Genomic DNA, 19663 nt, shown 5'->3' on the forward strand with positions numbered 1-19663 from the left:
AGCAAGGGACACAGGCTCAAACTGGCTAAAGGTGGCAGGGCAGGTGACAGTAGTAGTAGAATGGTCACATGTAGGGGTGGACGTGCTAGCTCTAATGTTGGCAACTTTGTCAATAAAAAACTGAATAAAAAGCTCACATGTTTCAGTGGAAGCTTCAAGACAAACAGGCTGGGGGACATCAAGAATATGATTAATCGTTTTAAAAAGAACACACGGCTTGTGGCAGTTGTTTAAAATGATATCAGAAAAATGCTTTGTTTTTTCAGCCTTAACAGTTTGCTGATATCTACACCAGCTGTCCCTCAGAATGTCGAAAGACACCTGCAGCTTGTCCTTTTTCCACTGTCGTTCAGCCCTCCTGCACTCTCGTCTGGCTTCACGAGTGCTGTCGTTCAACCAGGGCTCAGGTTTAGGTTTGGAGCGCCTGGTTTTTAATGGAGCGACGGTATCAAGGATCTCCAGACAGGTGGAGTCAAACCTGGTTAATACCTCCGTGTTAACACACACGGGGATAGCTGAGCTAGTTACAGTAGCGCTAGTAAAAGCGGACGAGAAAAGTACAGCAGTGGAAGGGTTAAACATACGGCATCGGCGGGCCGGTGCAGATGGTTTGTCAATACAGCATGGGAGAGCTACATCAAATAAAACAGGCATGTGGTCAGAGAAAAAAGCATCACAGACTTCAATATTAGAAACGGGTAGACCATATGATAGGACAAGATCAAGTGTGTGCCCGTGTTCTTGTATGGGACCAGACACAGACTGCACAAGATCGAATGAGTCAATAAGATTTAAAAAGTCTCTATCCAACGGCTTAGAAGGACAGCACACGTGTATGTTCATGTCACCCAGGATTAAGACGCAGTCATATTTAGGCATCATTTCTGCCAAGAAATCAGAGTTATAATGTTATAAAGAAATCAGAGAAATAATGTTACGTTAGCTCGAAAAGCACAGAACCGGCCGACACAAGTTAAGCTGCTAGCAACAGACACTATAACACTTCCGGTCGGGTTTATTTCAAAATAAAAGCGACGTCTAAAAACAGGAAAGACATTTATTTTGTAAATTTGTGGCACACACTTATTATCTTGAGACTGTTTCGTTTTTACGGAAACCTTTTTTTAAATGAAAACGAAACGAAAAACATCAAAATCGTTTTAGTCTGGACAAGGCCTGAGTGTTACTAACATACTGCTGCTCACAGTTAGCTGAAAGAGTGGCAGAGCTCAATTGCATGAATGTGAAAATCGCCAAATAACATTATTATTTATGGTTTGATATGTAAGAAATTACATCAGTGATGATTAGCTTGTGATTTGTGTTTCCTCTCAGGAGGTGATGACTAGCTTGTGATGTGTGTTTTTCAGGAGGTGATGATTAGCTTGTGATGTGGCAAAATACTTCCCAAAGGTCAGTGAATACCACGATCACAACACCAGAGGGAGCTCCACAAATCATGTTAAACCCAGATTCGGCTCAAATAAGGGACTAAACACGTTTCGCAATTATGCCACATCAATGTGGAACGCCCTACCCAAAGCTGTAAAGGAATGTGGATCACTACCCACTTTTAAAACCTCTCTCAAGAGACACCTACGGAAGACTGCAATTCAACACTGGCCCCTGTAAATATCCTAACCCAACCCCCTCCAATGTACAGTCATTTACCTAGTATGGTTTTGTCAATAGTCCAATGTACAATTTTGTTTGTTTGTACAGAGTCTCCCCCCCCTCAATGTACAGTTTTGCTTGCTTATACAGTGTGCCCCCCCCCCCCCCCCCAACCACCTCCAATGTAAATTACCCAGTATGGTTGTCAATATCCCAGTGTACCCAACCCCCCCCACCCAACCTCCTCCAATGTACAGTTTCTACGTCAAATGTATATACTCCCTTTTCTTGACTCCTTCTGTATCACAAACAGTACTGTATTTGCAAATCTGGTATGTCATAAATGTATAGATGTAGCAGTACTGACTATCTGTATGTCATGTATGTCATATATGTCCTGATGAATTGAAAATGGGGGACCCTGGTGGAAACAAGACGAAAGTCTTTCTCTGGTCTGCATCCCCTTAACAATTGTGTGTATTGAGCTGTACTGTATTGTACCCATTCTGCAATCTGTTAATAAAGTTTTCAATCAATTCAATCAATCAATCCTCCAATGTACAGTTTCTTCCCACTCAAATGTATATACTCTCTTTTTAGACTATTTTTGTATCACAAACAGTGCTATATATTTGTAAATCTGGTATGTCATAAATGTCTAGATGTAACAGTACTGTCTATCTGTATGTCATGTAGTATGTCATATGTTATGATGAATTGAAAATGGGGGACCCTGATGTAAACAAGACGAAAGTCTTTCTCTGGTCTGCATCCCCTTAACAATTGTGTGTATTGAGCCGTACTGTATTGTACCCATTCTGCAATCTGTTAATAAAGTTTTCAATCAATTCAATCAATCAATCAATGTGTGTTTTTCAGGAGGTGATGATTAGCTTGTGATGTTTATCAGGAGGTGATGATTAGCTTGTGATGTGTGTTTCCTCTCAGGAGGTGATGATTAGCTTGTTGATGTGTTAGGGCTGGGCGATATGGAAAAAAATTATATCGCGATAACGATATGATAATGTTATCATATTTCTCGATATCGATAATTATCTAAATTGTTATAAGTATTAAAAAAAAATGTGTGTTTTTTTTTTTTTTTATAACAACAGATGTATGTTTATTTTGCAGCAATTCTTTGTCATTGCCGCCATCTTTAGTGTTACATCCCCTCACACTCCAGTTCTCAGGCTGCAGCTGGTTTAAAAGCGAAAGTAAACCGGCTTCTCTGCTGGCTGTGGCTCCAGGGGAGTTGAACAGTTCTGGATCTGCTAGTTTATTTTCGATCTTTTGGCGCTTTTTTGGTAGACAAACCACCGCACATGTGCACCGTGACTCGTGACTGGAGTCTAGTTCTGCTAGCACACATAGCCTACTGTGTACAGACGGTTTCAAATAGGGCTGGGCGATATGGCCTAAATATGATATCACGATATTTTCTGACCTTTCGGCGATACACGATACGCATCACGATGTTTTTCTTTTTTCCCCCAAACAATTCATTATGAGGCTTACCAAGACAGTATTTGAGTTTGCAAGCTAACATTAAAGACAAAATAAAATACCCATGCATTTAGCATTTTTATATTATATATTAGATTTAGATTATTGGATTATTAGATTATATATTGCATATTATATTTAGCAATGAGATATTATATGATTTAGATATGAAATATGATGAATTGAAAATGGGGGACCCTGATGTAAACAAGACGAAAGTCTTTCTCTGGTCTGCATCCTCCAGTCCACTGTTGACTGTTGTTGTATTGAGCTGTACTGTATTGTACCCATGCTGCAATCTGTTAATAACGTTTTCATTCAGACTGCAAACAGAATCATTTTGATTGACAGTCGCGTCTGCCAATTACGTCACACCGCTTGCACCCGCCCTGCTGTTCTTGGCACCAATCGGCAAGCGCGTATTCATTTTTTACTTCCGCCATTGGAGAGCTCAATGACAACAACCATGGCAGCGGTAGCTCGCCGCGGCCGACGTTTAGCTTTTAGCTCCGCAGAATGACTAAACGACTGGAGGCATAATGATTTTACTGCAACGGATGTTATAATAAAAGCCTTTCCATACATCTGTCTGATTGAAAACTTTATTAACAGACCGCAGAATGGGCACAACTGAGTCAGCATGGGCTGAGATATGAACGACTAATGCTTGCTATATCTAGGTCGACCTCGGACGTTGCTATGTAAATACGCTGATGTTATTGAAAGTCTAACTATATAACGTTAATGCCACAAAACGAATGCCTTTGTTATCATAAGTAGTAACTTTTGATGCAGTAGTGTGTGTGTGGGGCGGCGCTGTTCAAAAGTGTCAACGTGTGGACCAGATTGACGCGACACAAGCCTCTTGGGCAAAACATCACGATATCCACGATACGTTTAAAAAGTGAATTGAATTAATGAACTGTACCCGATATTTATATAATATCGTCATATCGCCCAGCCCTAGTTTCAAACTGTATTTTAAATTAGAAAGCAAACAAAATAAATGGACAAGAGAAAAATAAATCTCAATTTGGTCAGTATTGTCATTTGGACAAGCAAAGCCATTACTTTAAGTTGCAGGCAAGAAAGAAAAGTCTGTCCACTGTCTCTGGTTTTAAAACTGCCCTGTTGCAGGTAAAAAAAAATAAAAAAATAATTAAATTAAATTTCGATTTTCGATATCGATTATTAAAATATATCGCGATATTTATCGTTATCGTTATATCGCCCAGCCCTATGATGTGTGTTTCCTCTCAGGAGGTGATGATTAGCTTGTGATGTGTGTTTCCTCTCAGGAGGTGATGATTAGCTTGTTGATGTGTGTTTCCTCTCAGGATGATTAGCTTGTGATGTGTGTTTCCTCTCAGGAGGTGATGATTAGCTTGTGATTTGTGTTCTCACGAGGTGATGATTAGCTTGTTGATGTTTGTTCTCAGGAGGTGATGATTAGCTTGTTGTTGTTTGTTCTCAGGAGGTGATGATTAGCTTGTTGTTTGTTCTCAGGAGGTGATGATTAGCTTGTTGATGTTTGTTCTCAGGAGGTGATGATTAGCTTGTTGATGTTTGTTCTCAGGAGGTGATGATTAGCTTGTTGATGTTTGTTCTCAGGAGGTGATGATTAGCTTGTTGATGTTTGTTCTCAGGAGGTGATGATTAGCTTGTGATGTGTGTTTCCTCTCAGGAGGTGATGCTTAGCTTGTGATTTGTGTTTCCTCTCAGGAGGTGATGATTAGCTTGTTGATGTTTGTTCTCAGGAGGTGATGATTAGCTTGTGATGTGTGTTTCCTCTCAGGAGGTGATGCTTAGCTTGTGATTTGTGTTTCCTCTCAGGAGGTGATGATTAGTTTGTGATGTGCGTTTCCTCTCAGGAGGTGATGATTAGCTTGTGGTGTGTGTTTCCTCTCAGGAGGTGATGATTAGCTTGTGATGTGAGTTTCCTCTCAGGAGGTGATGATTAGCTTGTGATTTGTGTTTCCTCTCAGGAGGTGATGATTAGCTTGTGATGTGTGTTTCCTCTCAGGAGGTGATGATTAGCTTGTGATGTGTGTTTCCTCTCAGGAGGTGATGATTAGCTTGTGATGTGTGTTTCCTCTCAGGAGGTGATGATTAGCTTGTGATGTGCGTTTCCTCTCAGGAGGTGATGATTAGCTTGTGGTGTGTGTTTCCTCTCAGGAGGTGATGATTAGCTTGTGATGTGTGTTTCCTCTCAGGAGGTGATGATTAGCTTGTGATGTGTGTTTCCTCTCAGGAGGTGATGATTAGCTTGTGATTTGTGTTTCCTCTCAGGAGGTGATGATTCGCTTGTGATGTGTGTTTCCTCTCAGGAGGTGATGATTAGCTTGTTGATGTTTGTTCTCAGGAGGTGATGATTAGCTTGTTGATGTGTGTTTCCTCTCAGGAGGTGATGATTAGCTTGTGATTTGTGTTTCCTCTCAGGAGGTGACCACTCAGCCAGTGATGGGCTTTGACCCTCTTCCACCGCTGGACTCGGTGACCTCTTATGTTCGACCTGAAAGGTAAAGAATAACCTGCAGATCTGGACGCATAACAATGTACTGTATGAAAACAGGATGTGCTCGGAAAATGATAGATTTATTTATTTAGTTTATACTCAACAATATTACTGTTTTTGCCATGTGACACCTAAATCTGTCTTACTGTGTGTGTGTGTGTGTGTGTGTGTGTGTGTGTGTGTGTGTGTGTGTGTGTGTGTGTGTGTGTGTGTGTGTGTGTGTGTGTGTGTGTGTGTGTGTGTGTGTGTGTGTGTGTGTGTGTGTGTGTGTGTGTGTGTGTGTGTGTGTGTGTGTGTGTGTGTGTGTGTGTGTGTGTGTGTGTGTGTTGGGTCAACAGGCCAAGTGTCGGAGCCTCCAATGAGAGCACTTTATCGCTGTTCTTCCGTTCTCTGTTGCCAAACTTCAACCTTCAGGTGAGTGGGAGGAGTTTTTACTCTGAGGGCCGTGAGGCTCTAGGTTTGATGTGTGGATCCAACCAACTAACACACAGGAATGCAGGAGGACAAGTTACAGGTTGAAACACCCCTCAGCTCGGAACTAGGCAAAATCTGCATATGGCTCGCTGATAACAAACTATCATTACACATGGGCAAAACAGAGTCCATTCTCTTCGGTTCAAATAACAAACTCAGCAAGACCGACGGCTTCTCAGTTACAGTGGGTGACAATATTGTCACAAGGAAAGATGAAATTACCTACCTGGGTTCCATCCTAGAGGCTAATCTTTCCTGTGACAAAATGGCATCCAATGTAATAAAAAAAAGTCAACCAACAAACTCTATTCTTGTACCGGATCTCCTCTCTGGTAAACAAGAATACCCTGAAAACTCTGGCAGGAGCACTCATTCAAGGGTACTACGACTATGCTTGCACCTCATGGTACCAAAGCACCTCAAATGCGCTAAAAACAAAATTACAAACATCTCAAAACAAACTGGTCAGACTACTGCTTGACCTTAATCCTAGAACCCACCTCACCCCTGCCCACTTTGACAACCTAGGGTGGCTTAGAGTAGACGACAGAGTACAGCAACTTGCAATGGGCCTGGTCTACAAGATACACTACGCGACCAAGGTACCCATGTACATGTCAAAATACTTCCCAAAGGTCAGTGAATACCACGATCACAACACCAGAGGGAGCTCCACAAATCATGTTAAACCCAGATTCGCAATTATGCCACATCAATGTGGAACACCCTACCCAAAGCTGTAAAGGAATGTGAATCACTACCCACTTTCAAAACCACTCTCAAAGAACACCTAAGGGAGACTGCAATTCGAAACTGGACCCTGTAAATGTCCTAACCCAACCCCCTCCAATGTACAGTAAATTACCAAGTATGGTTTTGTGATTATACCAATGTACAGTTTTGATTGTACAGATGTACAGTGTCCCCCCCCCCCACCCCTCCTACCCAACCCCCCCCCAACCACCCAACCACCTCCAATGTCCAATGTTTTTTTTACGTGTGGTCTAAATCAAGCCGTATGTACTGTACAATCAAGTATTCTGAGCAGTGTACAAGCATGCCTGCCTGCCTGCGTAAAAATGCCTCGTACGCACGCGTGTTTGAACGTTGCCGAGTCTGTAGTTGAGAGGAGGAAAAAGAAGGTCATAGCCTTGAATATCCACGTAGGCTAATGGAATACTATTCCTCGTGTGATGCTGAAGTCTGTCAGATCTCGTCCCCCACCCCGCGTGTCCTGCTTCAAATTTCCGTTTGATTCCTCGCCGAGGAGAGGAGTCAGTCATTAATCCGCCGCAACACTTTCCCGTGTCCTTTGGTGCTGAGGGATTCCTTCGCCGCGGCCCTCCTCCCAAGTTATGTAAATCAAACTGTGCATCAAAAGCCATTTGCCACGTTAACCGCAGCCGGTGCGAATATATGTGTGTGTGCAAGCAACCATGACAAGCTCCGGCTCCCCGTTGTACTTCAAATTCCCTCCTCTCATTTAAAAGTCAACCATGCTTAAAAAATGAAGACATAATCAAGCAGCTTGCTTTGGAAAACCAATGTATTCGGTGTGTTTTTTTGTGATTAAGTGTGCCGTTTTGCTTCCTTTTTCAGTAGACCTCAGAGCTTCCGTGTGTGTGAAGTGTTTGAGGCGCAGGAGGAGGATTCACCGGTTGGCACTTCGCATTATCGACTGACAGCATGAGAGATTGATAATGGCTTTGTGAGATAAGATTATCAACGCTAATTTTGCTTGTATACGGCAGGGTGGCATCAACCAGAGGCTGATACACCCAGAGGGTGGTGTCAACCTGTGGTCGTGGACCAAGACAAGTGACACACCGCGAGGATGGTGTCAACCCTAGGTTGTTAAGACCCAGTTGTGCTGACCCCCCCCCCCCCCCCCCCATTCTATTTAAAATAGTAGGTGTTAGTAGGTGAATTCTACAGGTGACAAATATCATAATTATATGTGTTCTATATTATATCCGTAATCATTCATATAGTGTTTCATGCCTTTTTCATGCATCTAGTTTATTTCTCTATACTTTGTATGTGATGTTAAATAGTGAACAGCTTTCTCTCACAGAAAGGTTAAACGGTCTGCAAGTTCCCAACTAATGGACAGACCAGGTTAAGTGACCCAGGGATTTAAGTACTCCATTAGGATTGTTATCTGGGGAACACTTGGTACCCTGCTTGTTACAGCCAGAAAACTAGAAAAGCTAGAAAAACACCTCACCCTAACACTGCTCATCTGAAATGGAAAGGAAAGTTAAACATCTAGCTGACATATGCTTCCTTAGTTTACATTTACATTTAGTCATTTAGCTGACACTTTTATCCAAAGCGACTTACACGTTCTGTACGACAAGTCATCAGGAAGGGCACAACTCTATCAGCTGAGTAACAATGTTCATCAAAGTGCATGACAGTAAGGTTAGTTAGGGTTAGATATTTTTTTCTTTTTTCTTTTTAATTCAGATAATGGTTGAAGAAGTGCGTCTTTAGTCGACGGCGACATATTGGACGGGTTTCGGCTGTCCTAACTGGGGTGGGTAGTTCATTCCACCATTGTGGGGCAAGGACTGAGAATAGGCGACTTCTCTTTGATGACCCTCCCGGAGCTTGGATAGGAGTAGGTCTGAGGCGGCCAGAAGATGCAGAGCGTAACATGAGCTCCTTATAATATCTTGTTCAAAAGTTCTAACACCTGAATTTGCAGACACGCCCCGCCAGCTCCTTATAAAGTGAGGGCCGTGTGCAAAATGGCGAGGGCCGTGCAGCAAAGCAGGGAGAGGCTCAGCATTGCATCTGCTCCATGCTGACCCCTGTATTCAACAGGTAGCGCTGAAGCGGTTTGCGACTGATCTCAAAATAAGATTAGATTCAAATGTATTGTCATCATACAGCACAAGTACAATACACCATTAATATATTATACACATATTATATTTATATATATTATATTTTTATATTTATATACACACACTCATATCCACCTGACCTCCATATAATCCTTCTATATACCGATTTATACACCTGCATATAACCCATACAACTATGCTCTATACCTCCCGAGCCACTGTCGCCCCCGGTTAACAGGAAGCAATTAGTTACTTGTGGATATGTTAGCCTTACAATATCAAGGAGGCCAGTGAAGTTTTGAGCCATATTGCCCAACTAAAAGCATCACTCAACAGCTGGGATTAGGGGGTGTGGTCAAGAGGTGGACTGAGAATCCGGGCCATTTGGGGGATAAACCCGCTGTCAGTCACCGACAGCACGCGTCTAGTTGTTATTTGGAGGTGGAGGTGCTTTGACCAGGAGAATTAATACGTACAGAAGGGGCTAAATATGAGAATACATTTGTGTCACAGCGGGTAATTCCGTGACTTGATTGATCGCTGGCATGTGGCACCGTTAATTCAGCCGTGATTAATCTGCCTGAGCGTCGTTCAAAACCTCCATAACTCAGATGTGTTTGCCTTGGCAGCAACACTGTTCCACATAATTATACGTCACTTTCCTTTTGATTCCATTACTCTTTTCTTTATTCCTCTCGCTCATGTTCGATGAATACGTCCGTGCTTGTTTGAGTGAGTGAGTGAGTGAGTGAGTGCTGTTAGCCTTGCATTTATTCCATCCTACACTTCTGCATCTGACGCACTTGACACCTGATTAAAAAAAAGAAAAAAAAAGTCAGCAGGGAAAATGGAAACTGTCAGAAATGTACACAATTGAAATTTGTTAAATTAATGGGATAAAAAACCACAAAAGCTTCTGCAGCAGGCCAGCCAGACGACAGGGTCAACGGGAGACACTATTAAACTGATTATGATCGATGATGACAGATAGGGACGTTTCTGTGCAGGCAAGGGAGGATTAATTGAAAAAGTGGAAATAATTTGTGGCCCGCCAAACATCCATCATGAGATGTTCCTGAGCAGGTGTGAAGCAGCTGGGGGGGGGGGGGGCAAACGTAAAATAATTTATACAAAAAGGACTTATAGACAAATACAGAATTGAGGAACTATAGATAGTTGCTCTCAGGGAATGTTTTGATTTCTTCAAAAGAAGAAATAATGGTTGTCCTGTGGTTTTTTAACCGTATGTATAATTATTTGTGTATCTCTCTCTTTAAATGTTATGATATTGTATGAAAAGAGCAGAACTAGATGCTGTACTTTCTTCTGCCCCTCCTCCAACTCATCCTGGTTTGTTTTTCTATGGATGAAGACAGACTCATGTCAGACATTTTGTCTTGACTTTGATTTGTATGTTTGTTGTGTTCAGGATGAATACAGATCAATCACTCAATACGGAGGCGAAATCAGCATCATGTTTTCAACATCTTTAAAAGCACAATACATTTTTCTTTACTGTGAATCTACATAGGCAGTGTTTTTTTCCGTTATTTTAATATGCATGAGTCATGCATCATGTGTCCTGACCAGTGTTGTGCTAGTTACTGAAAAATAGTAACTCAGTTACTTTACTAGTTACTTCATTTCAAAGTAACTTCGTTACTGTACTAGTTACTTACACCCAAAAGTAATGAGTTACTGTGAAAAGTAACTATTTAGTTATTTAAAAAAAAATAAAAAAAATAAATTGCTCAAGTCCCATGCCCCTGCCCCATATACTCAAAATCGGTTGATCAACTTGACAGTTTCCATTCACATCACCGAACTCTGCTAAGCAATGTGGTCTAGAGCGTTTCATTATATATTCCCTCCCCGCTGTATGTATATTTCTCTCCCACCCACCCACCCCCTCCTAATTTACAGTCCCCTCCCCATCATATGTATATACTCTGTCAGGATCTAGGGGTAACAGTACTGTATATTTGAATACCGCTTATGTCACAAATGTATCAGTACTAAATACCTATATGTCCCTATGCCATAAATGTCATGTATGTTGTGTATGTCATAAATGTCTATATGAATTGAAAATGGGGGACCCTGATGGAAACAAGACAAACGTCTTTCTCTGGTCTGCATCCCCTTAACAATTGTATGTATTGAGCCGTACTGTATTGTACCCATTCTGCAATCTGTTAAATAAAGTTTTCATTAATTCATTCATTCATCCATTCATTAATTCATTCATAACCATCTTGCAGCGTTGTTTAAGATATCAATCAAAGCATTGCAACGTTAGAATAGTTAGGATATCAATTGTGCATGAAAGGACTATATTTATATTGTTTGATTAGTATTATGAGATTCCCTGGCAGATTTCGTACAGTCAAAATCCGTTGATCTTGAGTTTCAGTAAACACATTGCACTCACCGTCACCAGTCTGCGGTGGTCGAGATGTAACGTTAGTCCAGTTGACTCCAGCAGCCCTTCAAACATGTTCTTTATCTCGTTTCCATGTTGTATATTAATTATCTCTCCAAGTAGTTGCTAAATGGTTTGTTAGTTCGTTATTATTACTGCGTTCTTATTATGTAGATTCATAGCGAGCGTCCTCTTGTTGTTTACTGTAGAGAGCGTATATTTCTTTCAGAACGTCAGTGGCCAATCAGAAGTGCGAAAACCAGAATGAGGCTACGGAAAGAAATAATAATAACTAGACAATTCCGCGCGGGGGAAATTGTGAAAGTGTGGGTGACGCCTGTGCACCGCCGGCCAGCGGGGGAGAGGGTCTCTCGCGAGTCTCTATGACAAACGGTTCAAAGGATAAAAAAAAGGGGCGCGGCCTAAGGATCGGGGGAGTGGTCAACATAGACCATTTGAAGATGACTACAGATGTGATTTTATTAACTATAACACAAACTCCCTTTCGTGTTGTATTATTTAATACTCACCCTTTCTCATGGCACCATGTGTCCAAGAAGTGGCAGATCAAACTAAATGATCTATTACACACTATTACACTATTACACACTATTACACTATTACACTATTACACACTATTACACACTAGTACACACTATTACACTATTACACACTATTACACACTATTACACTATTACACACTATTACACTATTACACACTATTACACTATTACACTATTACACACTATTACACTATTACACTATTACACACTATTACACTATTACACTATTACACACTATTACACTATTACACTATTACACACTATTACACACTATTACACTATTACACTATTACACACTATTACACTATTACACACTATTACACTATTACACACTATTACACTATTACACACTATTACACTATTACACTATTACACACTATTACACTATTACACACTATTACACTATTACACTATTACACACTATTACACTATTACACTATTACACACTATTACACTATTACACACTATTACACTATTACACACTATTACACTATTACACACTATTACACTATTACACACTATTACACTATTACACTATTACACACTATTACACTATTACACACTATTACACTATTAGACACTATTACACTATTACACACTATTACACACTATTACACTATTACACACTATTACACTATTACACTATTACACACTATTACACTATTACACACTATTACACTATTACACACTATTACACTATTACACTATTACACACTATTACACTATTACACACTATTACACTATTACACACTATTACACTATTACACTATTACACTATTACACACTATTACACTATTACACACTATTACACTATTACACTATTACACACTATTACACACTATTACACTATTACACTATTACACTATTACACACTATTACACTATTACACTATTACACACTATTACACTATTACACACTATTACACTATTACACACTATTACACTATTACACACTATTACACTATTACACACTATTACACTATTACACTATTACACACTATTACACTATTACACACTATTACACTATTACACTATTACACACTATTACACTATTACACTATTACACACTATTACACTATTACACACTATTACACTATTACACTATTACACTATTACACACTATTACACACTATTACACACTATTACACTATTACACTATTACACACTATTACACTATTACACTATTACACTATTACACACTATTACACTATTACACACTATTACACTATTACACACTATTACACTATTACACACTATTACACTATTACACTATTACACACTATTACACTATTACACTATTACACTATTACACACTATTACACTATTACACACTATTACACTATTACACACTATTACACTATTACACACTATTACACTATTACACACTATTACACTATTACACTATTACACACTATTACACTATTACACACTATTACACTATTACACTATTACACACTATTACACTATTACACACTATTACACTATTACACTATTACACACTATTACACTATTAGACACTATTACGACTATTAGACACTATTACACTATTACACACTATTACACTATTACACTATTACACACTATTACACACTATTACACTATTACACACTATTACACTATTACACTATTACACACTATTACACTATTACACACTATTACACTATTACACAATATTACACTATTACACACTATTACACTATTACACTATTACACACTATTACACACTATTACACTATTACACTATTACACACTATTACACTATTACACACTATTACACTATTACACACTATTACACTATTACACCGAGTACAATGGCACAATCCGCAAGTCTCTACGACAAACGGTTCAAGAGATACACTGAGGGGGTGTGGCCTAAGGGGGGCGTGGTCTAAGGATCGGGGGAGTGGTCAACATCGACCAATGAAAGGTGGTCAACATCGACCAATGGCACAATCCCCAAGTCTCTACGACAAACGGTTCAAGAGTTACACTGAGGGGGTGTGGCCTAAGGGGGCGTGGTCTAATGATCGGGGGAGTGGTCAACATCGACCAATGAAAGGTGGTCAACAGGGGGAGTGGTCAACATCGACCAATGAAAGGTGGTCAACATCGACTAATGGCACAATCCGCAAGTCTCTACGACAAACGGTTCAAGAGATACACTGAGGGGGTGTGGCCTAAGGGGGCGTGGTCTAAGGATCGGGGGAGTGGTCAACATCGACCAATGAAAGGGGGTCAACATGGACCAATGAAAAATGAAAGAGGATATCCCTACTGAGTACAATGACACAACCCACAAGACAGAGGGCGCTGTCAGCAATTCAGTAGTGCAACACAGTGATGGCCAATGATGGGTTAAGTGGATGATGTCATTGGCAGCTCAGCCACGAGCCACACAGCTGAACCAATCATGAGTGAGCCATGAGCCACACAGGTGAAGCAATCACTATGACTTGCATATTTTCTATCTAATGCATTTCTATGGAGGCAGATGCATGACTGCATTGTCACATTGATTAAAAGAAAACTATAAGAGATGAAGCGTTGTGACGCGCACATGAGCACTACAACGAGTAGGCGAAGGGTTGTGCGCGATATTGTGACATTCGTGCGATATTGTGGCACTCCTTCGGCGATCGGAACAGAAGGCTAAAAAATAGTGTGAAAAATGTGATTTCTAGAGTGCAATTGCATGGCGGTCAATGGGGAGGAGAACCTTCAAACAAATGGTCGTCAGTTGAGATAGAAATGTCCAATTCCATTTATTTTTCTTTTGTGAGCGGGTTGACAGCCGTGTCATCGTTTTGATGTGTTTGTTTTATTTCTACGTCCAAAATTGAGATCACACTCGCAATTCACCCAAGGTAGGGGGAAAAAGATTATTTCAGCTGCTACACTCTAAAATGCAATGCATTCCCAATGGGACCGAAATTTTACCGTTTAAAGTCGATTCGTAGCCAGACGGTGCGGTGAAACTTTTACGGGTTCGAGACCGGTGTTGCCATAGGCAAGCCGCTCGTTTTGATACCTTTCACGTGTATGGGGCGCGAACGCTTACGTGTTGCAAAGTGTTTGCAAAATCGGTGGAATAAAGAATAAAGAATAAACTAGACAATTCCGCGCGGGGGAAATTGTGAAAGTGTGGGTGACGCCTGTGCACCGCCGGCCAACGGGGGAGAGGGTCTCTCGCGAGTCTCTATGACAAACGGTTCAAAGGATACAAAAAGGGGGCGCGGCCTAAGGATCGGGGGAGTGGTCAACATAGACCAATCAAAGAGGATATCCCTAATGAGTGCAATGACACAACCCGCAACACTATTACACTATTACACACTATTACACTATTACACTATTACACACTATTACACTATTACACACTATTACACTATTACACACTATTACACTATTACACTATTACACTATTACACAATATTACACTATTACACACTATTACACTATTACACTATTACACACTATTACACTATTACACACTATTACACACTATTACACTATTACACACTATTACACTATTACACTATTACACACTATTACACTATTACACACTATTACACACTATTACACACTATTACACTATTACACTATTACACACTATTACACACTATTACACTATTACACACTATTACACTATTACACTATTACACACTATTAAACTATTACACTATTACACACTATTACACTATTACACACTATTACACTATTACACTATTACACACTATTACACTATTACACTATTACACACTATTACACACTATTACACTATTACACTATTACACACTATTACACACTATTACACTATTACACTATTACACACTATTACACACTATTACACTATTACACTATTACACACTATTACACTATTACACTATTACACACTATTACACTATTACACACTATTACACTATTACACTATTACACACTATTACACTATTACACACTATTACACTATTACACTATTACACACTATTACACTATTACACTATTACACACTATTACACTATTACACTATTACACACTATTACACTATTACACACTATTACACTATTACACTATTACACACTATTACACTATTACACACTATTACACTATTACACACTATTACACTATTACACTATTACACACTATTACACTATTACACACTATTACACTATTACACACTATTACACTATTACACACTATTACACTATTACACTATTACACTATTACACACTATTACACTATTACACTATTACACACTATTACACTATTACACACTATTACACTATTACACACTATTACACTATTACACTATTACACACTATTACACTATTACACACTATTACACTATTACACTATTACACACTATTACACTATTACACACTATTACACTATTACACTATTACACACTATTACACTATTACACTATTACACACTATTACACTATTACACTATTACACACTATTACACTATTACACTATTACACACTATTACACACTATTACACTATTACACACTATTACACTATTACACTATTACACACTATTACACTATTACACACTATTACACTATTACACTATTACACACTATTACACTATTACACACTATTACACTATTACACTATTACACACTATTACACACTATTACACTATTACACTATTACACACTATTACACTATTACACACTATTACACTATTACACTATTACACACTATTACACTATTACACACTATTACACTATTACACACTATTACACTATTACACTATTACACTATTACACACTATTACACTATTACACACTATTACACTATTACACTATTACACACTATTACACTATTACACTATTACACACTATTACACTATTAGACACTATTACACTATTACACACTATTACACTATTACACTATTACACACTATTACACACTATTACACTATTACACACTATTACACTATTACACACTATTACACTATTACACACTATTACACTATTACACACTATTACACACTATTACACTATTACACACTATTACACTATTACACTATTACACACTATTACACTATTACACTATTACACACTATTACACTATTACACTATTACACACTATTACACTATTACACACTATTACACTATTACACTATTACACTATTACACACTATTACACTATTAGACACTATTACACTATTACACACTATTACACTATTACACACTATTACACTATTACACTATTACACACTATTACACACTATTACACTATTGCACACTATTACACTATTACACACTATTACACTATTACACACTATTACACTATTAGACACTATTACACTATTACACACTATTACACTATTACACTATTACACACTATTACACACTATTACACTATTACACACTATTACACTATTACACACTATTACACTATTACACACTATTACACTATTACACTATTACACACTATTACACTATTACACTATTACACACTATTACACTATTACACTATTACACACTATTACACTATTACACACTATTACACTATTACACACTATTACACTATTACACTATTACACACTATTACACTATTACACACTATTACACTATTACACACTATTACACTATTACACACTATTACACTATTACACTATTACACACTATTACACTATTACACTATTACACACTATTACACTATTACACCATTACACACTATTACACTATTACACTATTACACACTATTACACACTATTACACTATTACACACTATTACACTATTACACTATTACACACTATTACACACTATTACACTATTACACACTATTACACTATTACACTATTACACACTATTACACTATTACACACTATTACACTATTACACTATTACACACTATTACACACTATTACACTATTACACTATTACACACTATTACACTATTACACACTATTACACTATTACACTATTACACACTATTACACTATTACACACTATTACACTATTACACACTATTACACTATTACACTATTACACTATTACACACTATTACACTATTACACACTATTACACTATTACACTATTACACACTATTACACTATTACACTATTACACACTATTACACTATTAGACACTATTACACTATTACACACTATTACACTATTACACTATTACACACTATTACACACTATTACACTATTACACACTATTACACTATTACACACTATTACACTATTACACTATTACACACTATTACACTATTACACACTATTACACACTATTACACTATTACACACTATTACACTATTACACTATTACACACTATTACACTATTACACTATTACACACTATTACACACTATTACACTATTACACTATTACACACTATTACACTATTACACACTATTACACTATTACACTATTACACTATTACACACTATTACACTATTAGACACTATTACACTATTACACACTATTACACTATTACACACTATTACACTATTACACTATTACACACTATTACACACTATTACACTATTACACACTATTACACTATTACACTATTACACACTATTACACTATTACACACTATTACACTATTAGACACTATTACACTATTACACACTATTACACTATTACACTATTACACACTATTACACACTATTACACTATTACACACTATTACACTATTACACACTATTACACTATTACACACTATTACACTATTACACAATATTACACTATTACACACTATTACACTATTACACACTATTACACACTATTACACTATTACACTATTACACACTATTACACTATTACACACTATTACACTATTACACTATTACACACTATTACACTATTACACACTATTACACTATTACACTATTACACACTATTACACTATTACACACTATTACACTATTACACACTATTACACTATTACACTATTACACTATTACACACTATTACACTATTACACTATTACACACTATTACACTATTACACACTATTACACTATTACACTATTACACACTATTACACTATTACACACTATTACACTATTACACTATTACACACTATTACACACTATTACACTATTACACTATTACACACTATTACACTATTACACTATTACACACTATTACACTATTACACACTATTACACTATTACACTATTACACACTATTACACTATTACACACTATTACACTATTACACTATTACACACTATTACACACTATTACACTATTACACACTATTACACTATTACACTATTACACACTATTACACTATTACACACTATTACACTATTACACTATTACACACTATTACACTATTACACACTATTACACTATTACACTATTACACACTATTACACTATTACACACTATTACACTATTACACACTATTACACTATTACACTATTACACACTATTACACACTATTACACACTATTACACTATTACACACTATTACACTATTACACACTATTACACTATTACACACTATTACACTATTACACTATTACACAATATTACACTATTACACACTATTACACTATTACACTATTACACACTATTACACACTATTACACTATTACACTATTACACACTATTACACACTATTACACTATTACACTATTACACACTATTACACTATTACACCGAGTACAATGGCACAATCCGCAAGTCTCTACGACAAACGGTTCAAGAGATACACTGAGGGGGTGTGGCCTAAGGGGGCGTGGTCT

The 19663-nt window shown here is 37.8% G+C and overlaps 1 protein-coding gene across 1 annotated transcript in view; it reads left to right on the forward strand.

Moving 5' to 3' along the window:
• Positions 1-307: 307 nt before the first annotated feature.
• LOC311223470 (uncharacterized protein) overlaps positions 308-19663 on the forward strand; it is a gene marked incomplete at both ends in the record, with an annotated part of 55916 nt that continues 36560 nt past the window's right edge. Inside the window, 4 exons of the mRNA XM_084308256.1 lie at positions 308-445; positions 5560-5639; positions 7709-7766; positions 7861-7927. Coding sequence (XP_084164382.1) covers positions 308-445; positions 5560-5639; positions 7709-7766; positions 7861-7927 — 343 coding nt within the window. The remainder of the gene's footprint in view (positions 446-5559; positions 5640-7708; positions 7767-7860; positions 7928-19663) is intronic.

Source organism: Notolepis coatsorum (assembly GCF_963971535.1).
Source record: "Notolepis coatsorum genome assembly, chromosome: 2".
Taxonomy (NCBI): Eukaryota; Metazoa; Chordata; class Actinopteri; order Aulopiformes; family Paralepididae; genus Notolepis; species Notolepis coatsorum.